This window comes from Rutilus rutilus (genome assembly GCF_951802725.1).
Source record: "Rutilus rutilus genome assembly, chromosome: 3".
Classification (NCBI taxonomy): domain Eukaryota; kingdom Metazoa; phylum Chordata; class Actinopteri; order Cypriniformes; family Leuciscidae; genus Rutilus; species Rutilus rutilus.
In genome coordinates, this window is record NC_140211.1 from 1,579,092 (window position 1) to 1,601,634 (window position 22,543).

Here is a 22,543-nt window from a genome sequence, read left to right on the forward strand (position 1 = left end):
TTCCATAGTTGACTTCAGACGCTTCATGCCGAAGGCATTCCCCAAAGTATCGAGTATCGATGCAGCGTCTCGTTCCCTACTCAGGGAACGAGGGTTACATACGTAACCCGAGACGTTCATGCATTCATGACCTCGAGACTAGATTACTGTAATGCTTTATTAGCTGGTTGTCCTGCATCCTCAATTAACAAGCTACAGTTAGTCCAAAATGCCGCCGCTAGAGTTCTTACTAGATCAAGAAAATATGATCATATAACACCGATTTTATCATCACTGCATTGGTTACCTATAAAGTTCCGTATTAATTACAAGGTATTGCTACTGACTTATAAAGCCCTAAACGGCTTAGCTCCAGTATATTTAACGGATCTTCTATCGCCCTATAATCCATCGCGCTCTTTAAGATCACTAAATTCAAGGCTTTTGGTCATACCTAGGATATCCAGAACCACCAAAGGAGGGAGAGCATTTTCACATTTAGCTCCAAAACTCTGGAATAGCCTTCCTGATAGTGTTCGTTGCTCAGACTCGCTCTCCCAGTTTAAAACTAGATTAAAGTCGCATCTCTTCAGCCAGGCATTCACATAATATTTTTAATCTTACAGTTCAAACTACAATCCGGCCTCTAGTTAATAAACGCCAGAGGAGAACTGGCCCCCGACTGAGCCTGGGTTCTCCCAAGGTTTTTTTTTTTCTCCATTGGGTCACCTGATGGAGTTTTAGGACACCATTAGGTCACTTGATGGAGTTTTTCGGTTCCTTGCCACTGTTGCCTTTGGCTTGCTCAGTTGGGGATATTTTGGGGATATTTAATTTGATTTTATCAATCAATAAATTCCACTAGAAACAAACCTTGTTGTATTATTTTAATTTAATACTGTGAAGCTGCTTTGATACAATCTGTATTGTGAAAAGCGCTATACAAATATACTTGACTTGACTTGACTTGTGTCTGACTTGTCTCAGTCGTTACAATAGAGTCGTCCGGGATTTCCTGTTCTTCTAGTAATTTGTCATCACTTAGTAGGGCTGTTATTGGGATTCCGTTTGACATCGTACTTTCTATTTCTTTCCATGCTGCAGTGTATGTTGGCGAACACAGGCAGACTAAAGGTCTCAGTTGGGCTGCATGGTAGTAATCCTGTAGGCAAGGAAGGCCCATTCCACCCTTCTCTTTTCTTAATTGCAGTGTCTTAAATTTAATTCTGGCCCTTTTCCCTTGCCACAAATACCTTGCTATCAATCTGTCCCATTCTAAGAATTGCTTAGATGGTATTTTGACTGGCAGACACTGAAAAAGGTATAGTAACCGTGGAAGAATATTCATCCTGATTGATTCTATCCGGGAGCTTAAACTTAAAAAGGGAATAACATTCCATGGATGTATATCAGATTTTATCTTTGAATTGAATGGGCCGTAATTGATGTCGTACTAGTCCCTAGGTAATAAAACACCCAAATATTTAATGGATTCAGCATCCCATTTCCAATTGTACATGGTCTTAATTGAGGGTGGTGGGTCATAGTTAAATTTTAATATTTGAGTTTTGTTGATATTCATTTTATAACCCGAAATGAAACCAAATTCCTCTAGTAATTTCATCAATTTTGGGAGTGTCTGAGTAGGTTGTGTTATACCTATCAATAAATCGTCAGCAAATAGGGCCAGTTTTTGCTCCCCAGATTTCATTGTTACCCCCTTTATGTCCGACCTCTGCCTAATCAGTTGACTCATGGGTTCTATAAACAAGGCAAAGAGGAGCGGCGACGCACAACACCCTTGTCTCGTTCCTCTTTCCAGAACGAATGAACTGGTTAGATCTCCAATGATTTTGATTCTAGCCGTTGGTTTGTTGTATAGAGCTGCAAATGTGTCAATTATAATCATATGGAAACCAAATTTTGAAAGTACTTTATATAAAAATGACCACCTCACTGAGTCGAATGCTTTCTCTGCATCCAAACTTATTATCAGTGTCTCCAGTTTTTGTTGTGTGATTTGTCTCATAACGTGCAGTGTTTTCCTGATGTTATCTTGGGTCTGTCTTTGTCTGACAACGCCAGTCTGGTCCTTGTGTATTAATATTGGTAATATCAGTTCTATTCTTTTAGATAATATGGAGGTGAATAGTTTGAAGTCATTATTTAAAAGACTTACAGGACGATAATTCCCACAATCCGATTGGTCTTTCCCCTCTTTAGGTATGACCGAGATCATTGCCTCCCTCCATGAGGGGGGGATATTTTTGTTTTCTAAAAACCCAATTAAACGTTTTTAATAATGTTGGAATTAGTTGATCTTGCATGGTTTTGTACCATTCTGTGGGAAAACCATCAGTCCCTGGAGACTTCCCCCCTTTCATTCTCCTGATTGCTGATTGAATTTCTTCTTTTGTTATTTTAGATATTAATTTTTCATTTTGTTCATCAGTGATCTGTGGGAGATTAATGTGGGCCAGAAAGGCATCGGTCTGGTTGTCATTGCTTGTCTGTGGCTGGGAATATAATGTTTTATAGTATTTTAGGAAGCACTGCTGGATTTTTTCCAGACTAGTTTCTATTTCGTTTGTTGTGGAGTTTCTTATTTTGTGTATATCTATCCGCTTGTTGTTTTCTTAACCTATATGATAAAAGTTTCAGCGATTTCCCACCTACCTCATAGTATTGTTACTTTGTGAAAAGGAGCTTTTTTTTAATTTCCTGAGTATTTATTTCATCTATTTTAATATCTTTTTTCTATTATTTTGTTGTGTCTGTATTACAAATGTCAAGGAGAAGTGCCCAGCATGCACCTACGTGTATACTTGTATTTGCATAGGTAAATAACTGCAGAAGAGTCAAAAAAGACGTTCAATTTTGCATGATCTGAAAATATACGCTGCTAAACACAAACACATAATGCATTTACACAAATACAGGTGACCTCAAAACTAACAAAGAGCAAATCTTTGATGCTTTGCATCTCCGAACTCAATGTCATACTAGTGAAAAACAACAATGCAATAACTGCAAGTTAGTTTGAGAAGTAGAACTTTAAAGGAGAATAGATTTCAGAAACATCTGTAAATGATGAATAAAGCACTTTCTATCTTTCTGAGGCGACACTGTTTGTTTTGCATAGACTTGTGAATCACTTTGTCCTTCATTTACATGCTCCTCAATGACATTTAAACTGAAAAATAAAGATAGATTAAGATTACACGCACCACAAGCCACCCAAAACAATTAAAGTTCATCCGTTTATCTCTTCATATTAATTATTTATGTCAAAATTATAGAAAATACATGCTCTGGTTGTTATACTAGTTATGGAATCATGGCTACTATCACCTGTTCAATGTTTTGATGCAAATTTATGTCTGATCTGCCACTGAAGATCAATCTGAGATCAATCTGAGATCAATCAATCTGAGATCGATACTCTGCAGGGACTAAATCATGGAACATTTAAATATACAGAAGGCATGATGATATTCTTGTATATTAAACTAGTTTAAATGTGTAACATTTGCTTCAAAGGATAACAATGACTCAATGATAATTAGTGTTTCTTAGCCGGTCCACCAAAAGACACCTGTAGGAGGAGCCTCAAAAAATGATTCAATGCGCACTTTGCATATCTGAGAGTTAAATTCCCTTCTCGACGTAGATAACCCATTTAAAGAGGACAAGATTGAGAAACATCCTGATAACTCGCTATCACTACAGGACCGGTGGGCCTAAACTTCATCCGTCGAGACTTAATTCAGAAGAGAACTGGTAATTACGCTCTACTTTTACAGATGCAACTTCACACTTTCTCCACTGATTAATAATGATTAAAAAACAACAGATTTTATTGATGTTTTGTTATTAATCAACTCTTTTTTCTGAGCATCACCTGTTCTTGTTGTAGATACACGGCAAAGAACACATCCATCAAACATGAAATTATGCACTTTTCTTCATACAAATACATTTAACCTAAGAAAACCTAAATTTAACCTAAACTTTTTTTTGTATTTCTAAGTTTTTTTCAGTGGCAAAACTTCTGGCAAGATGATGGACCAAATTTGTCTTCATCTGCTTTCTCTTTCAGGTAAAAACATTATGCAAAACATTAAAATAAACAGAGAAATTACACCAAAATGATTTGCATATTTATGCCGTTTTACATTCAGTGATATTACGACAAACTGTTCTGTGTAATATCCTACAAATCTTTGTAGAGGAATCTTTGTGAGATTTGTCCACATGTCAATGTAATCAAGCCAATAATAATTCAGGTTGTCTACTATCAACGGACAGTTAAAGAAAGCATCTACGAAAGAGAGCCAAGGAAAAATTACTTCTCAAAAATCAAAAAGCTGTCCAGACAAGAGCCGTCACTAGCGGCCGATTATTCTGAAGGTTAATCAAGTAATAAACAAACTTAAATCAACAACAACAACAAATAAGCCTTAATTTATATATATATATATATATATATATATATATATATATATATATGGCTTCCTCTGGTTATATTTGTATAACAATTTGGGAACAATGATTGTATCCAAAAAAGGAAAAAAAAATATATATATAATATTATTGAACAACACTGTTAAAATACAGTGTATAATGCAAGTTTTATAGTTTATGTTATTTTAAATCATTATTTGTTATGATTGTTTATAATAATAATAATATTGTGGATGAACTTCTTAACCAGAGAACATTAACACACTGCAATTGTTGTTTTACACTTTAAATATATATATTTTTTAATTAAATCCTTATTTAATCTTGGACAAACTATATTCTAAAGTGCGCCTATTATGCTATTTTAATTTCCTCATAACACACGCAGCTCTTTTCTCTCAGTGTCTGAAACACTTCGATCAAGGATTCAGTCTCTCTAAGCCCCGCCTCTCTGAGAGCTGCTCTGCTCTGATTGGTCAGAAACCAAACCAAAGTCATTATCATATCTGAATCTCAGCTCTTGATCACAGTGATACGAACAGTAACGATGGCGTGGGTTTTACCGTATCAATCTCATCAAAGTGGATTTGCTTTGTCAGCAGAAAACAGCGTCTTCTCGACATGAACAACACGAACCAAACTCTTCCAGTCTCAGATAAACTACAGTGTTAAGGCTAAGAGACGCTGTTCAGTCAATCAAGACCACAGGCTGGCATTATGCAAATTGGCTTTCCTTATAAATTTTGATACAGAATTTTATTTTATTTTGTCACTTCAGGGTAGGTAAGCGAACGAATTTTCCCGACAACGCTTTATCTGTAGAGTAGTAAAGGGATCCTCCATAGGGAGAGACTAGATGGCACTTCAGCACTGCGTTGTCATCGGGTCCAGGCGAAGGTCCTTCATCAGATCTGGATACGGCCTGGATCTGGCAGGCTGCGGGAAAACCTTGGGATAAACAAAGACACTAAAATTAGCGTCGATGCCATTCTTCTTATGATGTAACGAGTACATCAGGATTTATGGGAAGTGTTCCCGGTTCCGGCTGACCTAATCTATGCAGCCTAACATTGAATTGTAGAAGTCTATAATGTATTATGTGAATGCTAGGTCAAAGAGATGTGTCTTTAATCTAGCTTTGAACTGACAGAGTGTGTCTGCTTCCCGGACAATGGTAGGAAGACTGTTCCAAAGGTTAGGTGCTAAACAGGAAAAGGATCTACCGGCAGCAGTCGATTTTGATATGCCGGAATTTTGAGATCGCAATAGACGTGAAGGACTATAATGCGTTAAGAGCTCGCTCAAGTACTGCGGAGCTAAACCATTTAGTGCTTTGTAAGTAATCAGCAATATTTTAAAATGTATGCAGTGTTTAATAGGGAGCCAGTGCAGTGTTGACAGAACCGGGCTAATATGGTCATACTTCCTGGTTCTGGTAAGAACTCGAGCTGCTGCGTTTTGGACCAGCTGTAGTTTGTTTATTAAGCGTGCAGGGCAACCACCCAGTAGATCATTACAATAATCTAGCCTTGAGGTCATTCACGCATGAACTAATTGTTCCGCATTTGTCAATGAGAGCAAATGGCGTAAATTAGATATATTTTTAAGATGGAAAAATGCGGTTTTACACATACTAGACACGTGACTTTCAAATGAAAGATTGGTATCAAAGAGCACACCCAGGTTCCTAACCGACGACGAAGACTTGACAGAGCAGCCATCAAGTGTTAGACAGTATTCTAGGTTATTACGTGAGGACGTTTTTTGTCCAATAATTAGAATCTCTGTTTTTTCAGTTAAGTAATAGGACATTTCTAGTCATCCAATTTTTTATATCAGCTATGCATTCCGTTAATTTTGTGAATTGGTAAGTTTCGTCAGGGCTTGAATAAATATAGAGCTGAGTATCGTCAGCATAACAGTGAAAACTAATGTCATGCTTCCTAATGATATCTCCTAAGGGTAGCATGTACAGAGTGAACAGCAGCGGTCCTAGTACTGAGCCTTGTGGTACGCCATACTGAAATTGTGATCGATAAGACATCTCTTCATTTACTGCTACAAACTGATAACGGTCAGATGGTTTTGGTCATGTTTTTATGGCGTTGGACTATTTTCTTTAATCTTCTTTAAGCGCAAAGGAGCAACTGTGTCTAAAGTGCTGGAAAAGAGAGAGTTAAAAGTTTCTGTTGCAATAATAATAATAATAATAATAATAATACATTTTATTTAAAAGGCGCCTTTCTGACACTCAAGGTCACCGTACAGGCATACATACAAGTTAATACAATAAAAAATGTATAAAATTATGCAAAAAAATAGATTAAAATCAATTTAAAATCAAGTAGAATTACAGATGAATGGATGCTACGATGAATAGGCTTGTTTAAACAGATAGGTTTTAAGTCCAGTTTTGAAATGAGGGAAAGAGTCCATGTTTCTGAGATGAAGTGGAAGGGAATTCCAAAGGCGGGTTGCAGAGCGGCTGAATGCTCTGCTCCCCATTGTGGCGAGATGGGCAGGTGGGATAGACCGGTGTAATGAGGAGGAGGAGGATCTGAGAGAGCGAAATGGAGTGGAAACATGTAGGAGATCAAATAGATAAGGGGGAGAGAGGTTGTGGATGGCTTTGAATGTCAGCAAGAGGACCTTGAATATCGAGTTCTTCTAAGCTATGCGGGATGCTGAGATGATGAAACTGATCAGGAAGATCATTAATAAAGCAATCTTTAGTGGCAGAAGTGATAGGTCTAACATATTTGTAACACGGAGTCGACTTTGCAGCCTTGGCTAAATTAAGTTTACACGAGACTAAATAATGATCTGAGATGTCATCGCTTTGCTGCAGAATTTAAACGGCATCAACATTGAGTCCATGTGATAATATTAGATCTAGAGTATGATTACGAGAATGAGTAGGTCCTGACACGTGTTGTCTAACTCCAATAGAGTTCAGAATGTCTTTAAATGCCAATCCCAATGCATCTTTTTCGTAATCTACATGTATATTCAAATCACCAACAATTAGTACTTTATCTGCAGCCAATACTAACTCTGATAGAAAATCATCAAATTCTTTGATAAAGTCTTTATGGTGCCCTGGTCGCCTGTATACAGTAGCCAGCACAAATGTTAAACGTGATTTATCATTTACACTAGATAGTGTTACATTTAGCAACAACACTTCAAAAGAATTATATTCAAAACAAGACTTCTCTGTAATTCTGAAGATATTACTATAAATTACAGCAACACCTCCCCCTTTGCCTTTCAGACGAGGTTCATGTTTATAACAGTAATCTTGCGGGGTGGACTCATTTAAAGTAATGTAATCGTTTGGTTTTAGCCAGGTTTCTGTCAAACACAGCACATCTAGGTTATAGTCTGTAATCATATAATTAACAATGAGTGCTTTTGAAGTAAAGGATCGAATATTCAACAACCCGAGCTTTATCATTTGTTCATCCGTATTATATCTGTTTTTTATTTGTTGAACATCAATTAAATTTTTACCCTTGAATGGTTTTAGGAGTTTTTTGTATGTCCTAATTCGGGGAACAGACACAGTCTCTATATGATGATATCTAGGTGAAAGAGGCTCTATGTGATGGGATTTATCTGACCTTGGTGACGTGAGACAGCTAGCAGACGGTCGGTTTAGCCAGTCTGTCTGCTTCCTGACCTGAGCCCCAGATTGTCATGTTTGATCTCTAAGACTATGTGCCATATTACTAGAGAGAAGAGCAGCACCATCCCAGGAGGGATGAATACCATCTCTTTTCAACAGGTCAGGTCTGCCCCAAAAACTTTTCCAATTGTCTATGACTTCTATATTATTTTGCGGACACCAACTTGACAGCCAGCCACTGAGTGACGACAATCTACTAACTATCTCATCACTCCGGCGAACAGGAAAGGGGCCAGAGCAAATTACAGACATCGTACTTGCAAGCTCACACACCTCTTTAATGTTAATTTGAGTGATCTCCGACTGGCGGAGTCTAACATCATTAGTGCCGACGTGAATAATAATCTTAGAGAATTTACGATTAGCATTAGCCAGCACTTTTAAATTTGCTTTGATGTCAGGCGCTCTGGCTCCCGGCAAACATGTGACTATGGTGGCTGGTGTCTCTATTTTCACGTTCCGTGTTATAGAATCGTCAATAACTAGGGCATAATCAACAGGATTCTCAGTGTGTGTTTCACTGAGTGGGGAGAATCTGTTTGATGTTGTAATCGGAACGGAAGAGCGGTGTTTTGTCCCACGACTATAGTGTCTCACCGTCACCCAATTGCCCTGCTGCACGGGCTCTGTAGCTGGAACCGAAGAGTATACAGAGTTCACTAAGCTAGTCGCATCCAAAGCAGTATCTAAAGCCCTTGCACTCTTACAATTAACCTCGATTAAAGTTTGGATGCATGTCTCTAGTTCTGAAATCTTCTCCGCCAGCCTGACTATCTCCCTGCATTTATCACATGTAAAACCTGTGCTGGCAGAGAAGGCTATGCTAAACATGTTACATGAGGTGCAGGTGACAATAAGAGGAGAAGATGACATGACTCACCGTGTTTGTTGACTGATACTCACCACAGTTTTTTGATGAACTCGTAAAAGGCGCGAGAGAAAAAATAAATAAATAAATAAAGAGCGCACGGAAGGCGCGAGCGCATTAGAGAATAAATCAAATAAATAAAGAGCGCACGGATGGCACGTTAACAGGCTAGCGAATTACTAGCGTGTTGTGCTAGCAATAACGATTTAGATTGAAGCTAGCGATGTCAGGTTAATGTGTGATGTTGATTAAGTTATATTTAGCAGTATAAATAACAAGGAATGATAGTAAATAATGATTAAAACAGAAAGATACGAAGCTTACAGATGCAAACCAATGCAACGCAGCAGCAGCAGCAGCAGGGCAGACAGGAGCAATCGATCCAGACAGCAATCAATCACTGCGTGATCACGCTTTGCGTGATAATGTCTTGAAGCACATGTAAAATCAGTCCAATGGTGTGGCGGAACGTCAGAGGTGTGTGACGTCATGAACCAGGAAACTATAAAGCCTGTCCAAAAGAAAGCAGCGTTAGCTTCTTAAGGTCTGAACAAGTCACTTACAGGCACGTAGGAGATATGGCAGGTGACGCAGCGTCTCATTCCCTCTACCGAGGCTACAGTCGTAACCGAGGCGCTCCCTTTCAAGTCAAGTCAAGTCAAGTCAAGTATATTTGTATAGCGCTTATCACAAAACAGATTGTATCAAAGCAGCTTCACAGTATTAAATTAAAATAATACAACAAGGTTTGTTTCTAGTGGAATAGGGTTAGGGGAACTCGTGCTGCGTTGAATTGACGCTAACTGTACGTTCACACCGCCGCCGACTTGAGCTTCCAAAGTTACCGGAAGTCGTTCATTTTCAATGGAAGCTGGCTTCTCTCAGCTGCAAGGAGCGTCAAATCCATCGGCGTCGCGTTTTGGGCGTTTTGAGCGACCGGAGCGTCAATCAGAAAGTTGAAAGTAGCTCAACTTTATGGTAATGAGCTATGACGTGGTTCAGCGGCAAGCAGCGGCAAACGCCAGCAACCAATCGGAATATAGACGTCCTTCGCGCAGACTGATTCCGGAGAAACATACGATGTAAACTTTAGTTCCTACCAAAACATTAGTTCCGTGAAAATGGAGGAGAATCCTGTACCATCGCATCCAGTCCGAGAGGAGCTGGATGCATGAGGGAGAATCAGAGTGGACAGTGAGACGTCTCTCGAGACGCAAACAGATCCACTTGTGCCCGGCCGAATACCCTCCATATCTGCTCCACCACCCCGGGCCTCTGCCTGTCTCGACAGGACGTCTGCTCCTATATTCTGGGCTCCAGGGATGTAAGCTGCTCTGATTTAAAGCAGCTTCTCCTGAGACCACAGGAGGATTTGGTGCGCCAGTACCCCCTGGTGATTTATATAGGTGACCACCGATGTGTTGTCTGATCGGACCAACACATGGTGGCCCCTGAGGTCTGGGAGGAAATTCTTGAGGGCAAGAAATACAGCCAGCATCTCCAGGCGATTGATATGCCAGGAGAGATGATGGACCCCCCATAGACCCTGAGCTGAGCGTCCTTCTAAGATCGCTCCCCAGCCCGTGAGGGAAGCATCTGTCTTGCGACGACAAGGAGCTCCCAACACGGGACCTTGGGACAGGAACCAAGGTTTCTTCCACATAACCAGGGCCTGTAGGCATCGCCACGTAACCCTGATCATGTGAAAGGGGTTGCCCCTCGGGGAAAACCCTTTGGTCCTGAGCCACCACTGTAGGGGTCTCATGTACAGCAGGCCAAAAGGAATCACGTTGGACGCTGCTGCCATCAAACCCAACAGTCTCTGAAACTCTTTGACAGTGAGTGACTGGCCTAGCGTTATCGTTTTCACAGCTGACAGGATAGACTATGCGTGCAGGTGATAGGCATGCCCGCATCGACATAGAATCCCAAATCACGCCTAGAAAAGTGGTCCTCTGTAGTGGAGAAAGCACACTCTTCTTGGCGTTTAGCCTTAACCACAATTCTCTCATGTGCGCGAGAATGACATCTCGATGCCGAACCGCCAACTGATGCGACTGAGCTACAATCAACCAATCGTTGATGTAGTTCATGATGCGAATACCCTGCAGACGAAATGGTGCCAGGGCTGCATCTACGCATTTCGTGAAAGTGTTAGTGCTAGTGCTAGGCCGAACGGAAGAACTCGATATTGGTATGCTTTGCCCCCGAAAGCAAACCTCAGGAACTTCCTGTGATATGGAAGGATGGAAATGTGGAAGTATGCGTCCTAGAGATCTATCGTGACAAACCAGTCCTCGGATCTGATCTGTGGCACGATCTGTCTCAATGTTAACATTTTGAACTTTAGTTGCATGACTGACTCGTTCAGGACTCTCAGATCCAAAATGGGACGCAACCCCCCATCCTTCTTTGGAACGATGAAATACCGATAGTAAAACCCGGTGTCCCTGCTGGAGGGAGGTATATGTTCTATGGCCCCTTTCTCTAGCAGGGTTTTCACTTCTTGTTCCATTACCAGAACCTGCTCGGGGTCCACCACAGTGGACAGGACCCCCATAAACCTGGGCGGGCAAGACCCGAACCCGATCTTGATAACCCTTTTCTATGGTCTGCAGGACCCAACGAGAAATATTTGGCAGTAGTTTCCACACTGTAAAAAATTCTACTAGAGGTACCAGCCTCTTGAGACTGGTTTCTGGATTTAGTTGTTCTTGAGTGGTCAATTCGCCGCCCCGTATCGGCGCACCGGCGGGGAATGACTGAACTGACTGCTCTGGGACCCTCCTCGGAGGGGACGGGCATCCCAGGACCACTACGTTTCCGGGTGGCCTCTGAGATATGTGCTCACCGGAGACCGCTGCGCCCTAAAGCACACGAGGTAGCAGGGTTAGCATAACGGTCCCCTGAGGGCACCGAAGGGAAACGGGCACCGTATAGTGAGGTGTTGACCGCTCTGCTTCGGGGGGGACTACCCTCATTTGGCCTGCGCCCTCGGGCGTCAGGACCTTTTTCCCGCAGCCTTCTTGGAAATAATGACGGTCCGCAGATCCATCTTACCCCTTCTTGAAGGCTGCAGTTGAGTTTTGAGTTACCCCTTGAAGGCACGCTCTGTTTTTGAGTGGCACGTTGTGAGGAGCTGGCTTTAGACGTTTGGGGCTGCTCCCGCTCAGCAGCCCCGGAGACATGAGTTCGGCGGGGCAGGAGTTTCTGGAATGCTGACGCTTGCTTGGCTGATTTATGAAACCTCTCGACGACCGAGTTCACGGAATCGCTGAAGAGGCCAGTGGGAGAAATAGGAGCGTCCATCAAAAAATTATTGTCTTTCTCTTTAATGTTGCTCAAATTCAACCAGAGATGTCTCTCAGTGGCCACCAGGGCTGCCACAGACCGGCCGATAGTTTTAGCCATCTCCTTGGCGGCTTGGCGGCTCCTTGGCGGCATCTCCAGTTCGGCTTGGTAAGCCTGCAGCAGCGACATAGTGTGAAAGCACGCTGCAGCCTGACCAGCCGACACATAAGCCTTACCCACCAAAGCTGAAGTAACTCTAACGGGCTTGGTGGGTAATACCGGGGCCTTAAGGGAAGATGCTGATTCAGGGGAGAGATAGCTCGCAAGCGTCTCTTCCACCTTTGGCATCTCCCCATAACCGTGCTCTTTATAATTCGATATAGAGGAATAGTGAGATGGTTGTGTACTGTTGGCTCTATATGAAAATGGTTTCTCCCATCGGGGAAAAACGGAAGGCCCCGGCGTTGAGGTTGTGAACGAGAGGGCAGGAAACGTTCGTCCAGTTTGCTTTTACAGCTAACGTCCAGCTTATCTGCCTGCCAATTGATGTGTAATCTTTCGACCGCTCTCGTTACAACCTCAACGAGCTCCTCAAATGCATGAGACTGAGGTGGCGAATCCTCAGTATCTCATGCATCGACACTAACAACATCTAATTCCTCAGAGCTGTAGTGTCTGTGCCTCAATCGGGGCGGAAGAAACCGCAACGCGTGCTTCCGAACCCCGAGAGAAGGCACTGGTTCTGTCAGGTGAAGGCAGAGATAAGGCTGGGCCTGTCTCTAACCCTGCAGACAGGCCCCAAGTCTGAAGCCTTCACTGTGCCTCGGCAGTAGCGGGACCTGAGCCTTGGGGACCGCGAGCCTGAGCGTCCTCGCTAAAGAACGCCAGGCGGGATCGGAGTGTCCGCAATGGAAGCACTTCACAGTGCTCACAGCCAGCACCCTCGAGTGCTGACCGTGCATGCTCCTCACCCAAACAAACAATGCACAAAACATGCGTGTCCACACCCATTAAATAACACGGGCAGGGGTGCACACACATTCTGAACTGTTGCTTGCTCGCCATGATATTTATATACACTCACCTAAAGGATTATTAGGAACACCATACTAATACTGTGTTTGACCCCCTTTCGCCTTCAGAACTGCCTTAATTCTACATGGCATTGATTCAACAAGGTGCTGAAAGCATTTTTTAGAAATGTTGGCCCATATTGATAGGATAGCATCTTGCAGTTGATGGAGATTTGTGGGATGCACATGCAGGGCACGAAGCTCCCGTTCCACCACATCCCAAAGATGCTCTATTGGGTTGACATCTGTTGACTGTGGGGGCCATTTTAGTACAGTGAACTCATTGTCATGTTCAAGAAACAAATTTTAAATGATTCGAGCTTTGTGACATGGTGCATTATCCTGCTGGAAGTAGCCATCGGAGGATGGGTACATGGTGGTCATAAAGGGATGGACATGGTCAGAAACAATGCTCAGGTAGGCCGTGGCATTTAAACGATGCCCAATTGGCACTAAGGGGCCTAAAGTGTGCCAAGAAAACATCCCCCACACCATTACACCACCACCACCAGCCTGCACAGTGGTAACAAGGCATGATGGATCCATGTTCTCATTCTGTTTACGCCAAATTCTGACTCTACCATCTGAATGTCTCAACAGAAATCGAGACTCATCAGACCAGGCAACATTTTTCCAGTCTTCAACTGTCCAATTTTGGTGAGCCCGTGCAAATTGTAGCCTCTTTTTCCTATTTGTAGTGGAGATGAGTGGTACCCGGTGGGGTCTTCTCGTTGTAGCCCATCCGCCTCAAGGTTGTGCGTGTTGTGGCTTCACAAATGCTTTGCTGCATACCTCGGTTGTAACGAGTGGTTATTTCAGTCAAAGTTGCTCTTCAATCAGCTTGAATCAGTCGGCCCATTCTCCTCTGACCTCTAGCATCAACAAGGCATTTTCGCCCACAGGACTGCCGCATACTGGATGTTTTTCCCTTTTCACACCATTCTTTGTAAACCCTAGAAATGGTTGTGCGTGAAAATCCCAGTAACTGAGCAGATTGTGAAATACTCAGACCGGCCCGTCTGGCACCAACAACCATGCCACGCTCAAAATTGCTTAAATCACCTTACTTTCCCATTCTGACATTCAGTTTGGAGTTCAGGAGATTGTCTTGACCAGGACCACACCCCTAAATGCATTGAAGCAACTGCCATGCGATTGGTTGATTAGATAATTGCATTAATGAGAAATTGAACAGGTGTTCCTAATAATCCTTTAGGTGAGTGTATATTGTAACAGACAACACCAAATAGACACATACAGGTTTACACAGAGCGCTTGTGAAGACACAGAAGCTAGCGCTGCTTTGTTTTAGTTTCCTGGTTCATGACGTCACCCGCCTCGGACGTTCCGCCACACCATTGGACTGATTTTACATGTTCTTCAAGACATTATCCCTTGAAAGGGAACTCCATTTATCTTTGATCTTTGCAGAGCTTTTACATTCACAAACAGCTCTATTACACACTGTATGAAAGGGAATATATCCAGAAAGCATAATAGGAGCACATTAAAACCAAGATGTCTTATTAAACAATCTCAAATATTTTAGCACTACTTCACAAAAGAAATACTACAGTGACTGTAATTTCTTAAACGAACACCAAAATCAAAGACAACAAGAACTTGTTCAACAATGATAAAAAAAAAAATCCAGCCAAATAGAAAGAAATACATTGAGTGGAACCTTTAAGAGGGACACTGGGGAAAATAATATCTAAAAAGCTTGAAATTAGTGTATTCTGTCGACAGGATTCCTCTCACTTACTCTGTGTGATCCACACGAGTATGTTCTGATCCGAGAGTCGATGCCGTGGGAAAAAGCTCAAAATTACTGCAGGGAAAACCACATCGACCTGGCCACGATTCAGAGCGATGAAGACTGGACCACTCTGCAAGAAGTCGCAGATGAAGAAAAGTTTTCTTCATTTTCCTGGATTGGACTGTACAATGACATCAACAGCTGGCGTTGGTCTTATCAAGACGAGAGTGTAGTGTTTCAGTCCTGGTTTTTTGGCCAGCCGGATAACTACGGTGCGGGAGAGGAGTGTGCCGCAATATATTACCCTGGAGACTGGAGGGATTTCCCCTGCGATCAAATTAGATATTTCGTGTGTAGTGACGGTGAGAAACACTCTTTATTGATGCGCATTATTTTTAGTTTATGCATTTATTACATATCCATCTATTTATTTATTTATTTAGCAGACGCTTTTATCCAAAGCAACTTTCAAATGAGGAATACAGTATGCATGAAGACATTAACATAATGACATTAGGGGTGGAAGAAATAAGTAAAAATTTAGGATCATGAATTTTGTGCAGACGATAAATTGACATATTAAAGATTTAATTCTGTAGAGTTTAAGCCAATACGTTATTTATTTACTCGGAATCATATACAATATAATAATAAAATCAGCCCATATGATGTATAATTAATTATAATATAATATAATGCAACAATACAATTTAATGTAATAATATTTAATATAATGCAGTCTTATTAAACCAACAAACCTTTATAACAGAGTTTTTTTATTTATTTTTATTTGGCAAAATGTCGAATAACCACAATCAGATGATTAATCAATAATCGTGACAGGCCTAATCACAGTATTATTAAACTTTTTTAAAATAATGATAAAGGTATAAATTAGGGATGCACCGATATGAAAATTTTGGCCGAGACCGAAAACTGATCATTCTTTATATTTGAAAGCAAATAATCGATATATTGGCCGATAAAGCAAAATCCAAAATTTTCTATGATTTTTGAGAGCCTGATTACAAAAACAAAAGTCTCACCATTAAAAGCCACATCCCAAACACACAATTATGAAGTTCAAAATATAAATTTTTGTAGCCGATATAACAGACCTGCACTACTTTACTGTATTTTCTACTTTACTGTGATCTTTAAGTGATTCCAATCATATTTCAAGCAATTAAAACCCATCATGTTGAACAGTGCGCATCTCTCAGATGAAGGAAATAATACATTATTTATCAGCTTTAATATATCGGCCACATTTTTTTTATCGGGCCAATAATGATAACATTAAAAATGAACAAATATCATCCGATACCGATATGGTGGCCCATAGGCCTATATCCTGCATTCCTAGTATAAAGTAAAGTTTAACAAAACTGCTTTATTTTGAAAGGAAAAAGTAACTTGCAGTTCAGATGTTGATCAGATTGTGCGTTTGTGTTTATGTGTGCAACGACTCAACAGAAGGATGTGCACAATCATATTTAGTCTGCGATTACATTCACAAATCGGGTAAATATGATTTTTAACGTCGTGGCGCTGGAGATTCAGCAATGCAGTTTTACAAATTTGTACGGTTTATGGTTTTATCCAGGATTTCACCCACCCCTAAATTGTCTTACAATTAAATAATACTACATTTATATAATCAGTTAAAATCCTCAACTGGAACTCGATGAGTCAGAAACTGATTTTAAAAATGAGCTTGTCATGCCTCTCGACTCTGTTTTTCACAGAAAGAACCAACGCAACAGAGAAACTGGTTTTAGTCAGTACTGTAAAGACGTGGCTCGACGCTCAGAAGTATTGCAGAGAGCATTACACAGACCTGGCCACTGTTAGGAGTCTAGAGGACAACCATGAGGTCGTCAGCTTGATAAATGGGTTCGAGCCCTGGATCGGACTGTACCGGGACTCGTGGAAGTGGTCAGATCAGGCCAGCTTTACTTCCTCAACCCAACTCACTGCTCAGAGACTCAACGGGATGGGCGAAAACTGTGCTGGTGTATATTATTATAGTACTTCTATTGAAGATTACTATTGCACTGGACTTTATTACTTCTACTGCAGCACTGGTAAGTCCTTTACTTTCCTTCTTTTCGTTGTTTGTTGACAAAAACTGAATATGACTGTTCATTTAATAAGGGTTTCCCAAACTGGAGGTTCATGAGAGAACTGTGAAAAGCTAATAATTAATTAAATCATAAAAATGTAACATTTTAATATTAATATTATACATATATTTTTATAAAAACGCAAAGGCTAAAATTTATAAATAGGGAGGCACTCCAAAACCCTCCTTAACCATTTAGGTCAGAAACCTGAAAAAAGCTTATAATAATAAAACAACACTTTCACATGTTCACAGTTCTCTGATGTTGGTTAATGGTCACATGACATGTATATAAACAACTAAAATATTTAATCTTTTTCTTGGTTAGTGTTTTATTTTAAAATCATTTATTTTAATTTGACACTTATGATTTAATTATATACAGCAATCTTAAAATCGGTCCTGCATTTTTGGTTCGGGGAGCTCTGATTGGTTGTCCACTGATCGCTATCGGCCGATAATGGCTTTAGGAAGTTCATCTTCACATCAGCACATCGTCTGCTCTATAAGAGCTTGCTCAATAGAGGCAGCGTCGCTTCGTCACTAAACAGAATTACAGAATTAGCATGTAAACACTCGGTTTTGTCTTAATTGAACAACTGAGAAATGGCGCTTTTCCACTGCATGGTACGGTTCGGTACGGCACGGTACGGTTCGCTTTTGCTCAGTTGCTTTTCCACTGCAGTTAGTACTTCAAAGTGGGTGGGACTGATCGTTATAGTTGCTATGACATCATCGTAAACGCTCCACATTTCAAACGCACAACACAGGAACAATGGAGCCTATCGAGGGGATGATGTTCCTGATTCTCGGCATCGGGTTTAGTGTCTCGTGTCGCAAATACAATGACGCTGGTAGTGACGATTCTGTCTGACCAATCAGTGATCTGCAGTGTTTTCACGTCACATTTTAGTATCGGTGCGGTACGCTTGGAACCTCAACAGAGGTGGTACCATTTAAAGCGAGCCAAAGCGAGCCGTACCGTACCATGCAGTGGAAATGGGCCAAAAGTTGTGTATCAGTATATTAGATCTGTGCAGCTCTTAAAGTGACAGCAGCCTAATAATCCTGCTGCTGTCTCTGATCATTTCTCAGTCTTTTACTGTTTGATTATAACATTAATGACACTCACTGCTCTTGAGTGTTCTGACACTCACTGTGAATGACTAACTTCTGTAAACTTAAAGTCGACATGAAATCAAAATTGACCCTATTTACTTTGTTAGCGCATATTACTAGTCTTGTGGTGAACAATTAATCCGTGCAAGTTAATACACAGAAAAAATGTGTTTGCCGTGATAATCTTTAATCAAAATCTGAAAAGTTACTTCCGGTCTGGAATGGCGTTCCTTCTCTGATGACGTCAGTTTGACGGCTTGGGCTCAAACCGCTAGTGCTATGAGCAGAGATGCAGAGAATTTATTTTATTTTATGAATTTGTGCTTCTGCTTGTAAATTGTCAATTTGTTCCTATTGTATTACTGACTGTTTACTTGTCTGGTTTGTGACTTCAGTTCAGAGTTATAAATCAAGGCTGATTACTTCTGTGTCGGACCTACGCCGGAGCCTCTACGCCAGGGATAGGCAACTCCGGTCCTGGAGGGCCACTGTCCTGCAGAGTTTAGCTCCAACCCTAATTAAACACACCTGAACAAGGCAATCAATGTTTTCAGGATTACTAGATAGATACAGGCAGGTGAGTTTTTATCAGGGCTGAAGCTAAACTCTGCAGGACAGTGGCCCTCCAGGACCGAAGTTGCCTATCCCTGCTCTACGCTATAGACTACGCGTTGGTTTTCATTTACACTTCTGCATCGTTGTCCACGTAGACGCGCAATTACACATGGAGAAACCCATGTGAAACCCGAGAGAGGGCTTCTAGCCATACACAGTAAAAGAAATGGACACAGCGACCCCATTGGATTCAACGGAGAAAAGTGAAGTCAATTAGAAGCTCTCACTTCCTGATGGCTGAGCGTACTGCGCAGACTCACACTGAGGGCTTCTAGCAGACCAATCACAGCGCTTTACACACAGTCTACGGTGTAGCTACAGCGTGAGTTCGACGCAGAAGTATAAAATGGGCTTCAGGCTTGTGCTGTGTATTATAAGCTGTAAAAACAAAAATGCACAGCATGATTAAACATGTAGGTGAGATAATTATATATATTTTTGAAAAATGTCAAAAAAAAAAAAAAGAGTCCAAGACGAGAAGTTTGGGGATCCCTGATATGATAACACAAAGTAAGATAGTCCGTGTGTTGTCCTGCAGTGAAGAGAAAGCAGCAGGTGATCCGAGTGCAGGTCAAAGCCAGTGAGAATGCGGACGACGCTACACTGAGTGCACTCGTCTTAAACAAGGTGGGTTTTATAACACTCAGCTGACTCAAATTAACCCTCTGGGGCTCTTCAGTCATTTTTGACGTTTCTTCTTCTTCTTTTCTTCTTCTTCATCGGAATGGTACGAAACTTGGTAAAGGTTTTGGCACTTGCTGTGTGAACGCACACACACACACACACACACACACACACACACACAAAAAAAAAAATCATGGCCATGATTCGAAAAGGTTTAAATGGTCCCAAAAACAAACAGTCACACTTGTGCTCCTCGCGGTCAAAAATTAGCGCATTGGGAAATTAAATGGGAGACGAATTTCCTCTAGTGGAAGCGTTTGGAACTGCAGCCGAACTACATTTCACTGAAAGATCATTTTTGGAGATAGCAAACTTGTTTAGATTTATAGCTTTGATTTTCTCACAGTTTTAGAGTAAAACATGTTTTTGAAAATATATATTTCATATCAAAATTTAAAATAGTATTTTTGCACATTTTTCATAACAATAAACATATATTTTTTTAAGTTCACTTAAGGTTCACTTCACTTTCACTTAAGTTCATTTCACTTTTTTAAAACTTTTTTCACTTCAGCAATAATCTGCCATGTGTCGTCTTTGAAAAGAGATCAAACTTCAGTCTGTCGCTCTAAAGCGTTCCACAGTTTAAGTTGTAAATGTAATTTTTAGGTCTATGCTCAAAAATGTAATAAAATTTGTAATTTTGTAAAAAATGTAATTTGACCGACACGCGAAGAGCTCCAGTAATGTATTAAAATTCTGTGCTGGCTTGATGATTTCCATTCATGTATGACAGTAATGAGCGTCTAATGAGAATCATCACACATGTATTATTTATTAAGACCTTTTGCGACATTTGTTTTTGGTGACGAATGTGTTCAGATTTGTAAGCATTTGTTCATGAGTTGGTCAGTGTTTCGTGCAATGACAAAATATTGTGTATTTGACACAAGATTTGTAAGCTAATTTTGAGGAGAAATACATCACACTTGTTTAATGAAAGCCTGTTTTTGTGGTTTAGATACAGCAGATGCTGAGCGATCAGGACGTCACACTTACATGGAGGAAACAGCCGAACGGAAAAATCTTCCAGAAGAAAAAGACCAAGAAGAAAGCCAGTAATGCCAGCGCTCCAGTTTGCTGAAGTCATGTTCCTCATGGAGTGAAACTTCTCAAACCAGTGCTTCATTTCATTCTTAGTTACAGATATCTGAATTAAACTAGATGAATTACAACTTACAAGTAATTAGTCAAAAAATACATTTACATCTATTCATTTTGCATTTCTTCATTTAGCAGACAGATATGTACAGCTGAATATGAGCTAACAAATGTAAACACTGTAAAATCATCATGAAGAATAAATAAAGGCCTTTGGGACGATATAAAAAACTGCATCAGATCTTCTCACAATAACATGAAACAAAAAGCACTACTGAATTAAGCACTAGTGAACTTCACACAAATGACACAAGAAGGTTCTAAAATAAGAATGAGAAAAATATATTTAGAAACCCCGAAGAACTTAAAAGTTTTGCGAGCTGATGCAAAGTTTCAGAGTAACGCAAACATGTTGTGAGCGAACGCAAAAGCAATGACATTTTATTTTTCTTCCCATCTCATTTTATCTTTACCATCATCATGTCCCATAGTTTATAAGTCCTTTGCATTTGTTCTCTGATTCAGATACATGCATTTGCATTTACAATAACAAGAGAGATTACGCCACAATGTTGATTCACAAATGTAAGTGGTTTGATGGTTCTGACACAGTGACTGTTTCCCCAATTACTACATAGCCTACTCATTAGTTTATTAATAAGAATGAGAAAAATATATATATATTAAGAAACCCCCTAGAACTAAAACAAATTTGCAAGTTCAAAATTGGGAAAAGCAATGACATAATTTTTCTTCCCATCTCGTTTTTAATTAAAAAAAATGTTTTTATCATGTTATTTTTTACATGTCCCATATTTTACCTTATAAGTAGCTTAGATGTATAGCCTCCAGCCATCAGATTCATCCATGAAGAATACTGGCACTGAAGAACTACTCACATAATGACCAGAACAATATTCACACACGAGTAACTCGTAGTTTTATGCTTAAACTTGTTTTATTTATTAAATCTGCTGTGTATGGAAGCTTATTTTCACCACAGAATTATATATATATATATATATATATATATATATATATATATATTTATATATGTGAGGAAAATAAGTATTTGAACACCCTGCTATTTTGCAAGTTCTCCCACTTGGAAATCATGGAGGGGTCTGAAATTGTCATCGTAGGTGCATGTCCACTGTGAGAGACATAATCTAAAAAAAAAAAAAAAAAAAACAGAAATCACAATATATGATTTTTTAACTATTTATTTGTATGATACAGCTGCAAATAAGTATTTGAACACCTGTCTATCAGCTAGAATTCTGACCCTCAAAGACCTGTTAGTCTGCCTTTAAAATGTCCACCTCCACTCCATTTATTATCCTAAATTAGATGCACCTGTTTGAGGTCGTTAGCTGCATAAAGACACCTGTCCACCCCATACAATCAGTAAGAATCCAACTACTAACATGGCCAAGACCAAAGAGCTGTCCAAAGACACTAGAGACAAAATTGTACACCTCCACAAGGCTGGAAAGGGCTACGGGGAAATTGCCAAGCAGCTTGGTGAAAAAAGGTCCACTGTTGGAGCAATCATTAGAAAATGGAAGAAGCTAAACATGACTGTCAATCTCCCTCGGACTGGGGCTCCATGCAAGATCTCACCTCGTGGGGTCTCAATGATCCTAAGAAAGGTGAGAAATCAGCCCAGAACTACACGGGAGGAGCTGGTCAATGACCTGAAAAGAGCTGGGACCACCGTTTCCAAGGTTACTGTTGGTAATACACTAAGACGTCATGGTTTGAAATCATGCATGGC

At 40.4% G+C, this 22,543-nt stretch overlaps 1 protein-coding gene across 1 annotated transcript; it reads left to right on the top strand.

Annotated features, from left to right (window-relative positions):
- The first annotated feature begins 3,660 nt into the window (after nucleotides 1–3,660).
- On the top strand, nucleotides 3,661–20,992 carry LOC311288315 (putative C-type lectin domain family 20 member A). The gene is made up of 6 exons (XM_084405654.1): nucleotides 3,661–3,759; nucleotides 4,010–4,078; nucleotides 15,113–15,484; nucleotides 16,871–17,209; nucleotides 19,520–19,608; nucleotides 20,627–20,992. Exons 2-6 carry the CDS (start codon nucleotides 4,039–4,041, stop codon nucleotides 20,747–20,749), a joined length of 963 nt encoding a protein of 320 aa, XP_084261780.1. The 5' UTR covers nucleotides 3,661–3,759; nucleotides 4,010–4,038; the 3' UTR covers nucleotides 20,750–20,992.
- The last annotated feature ends 1,551 nt before the right edge of the window (nucleotides 20,993–22,543 follow it).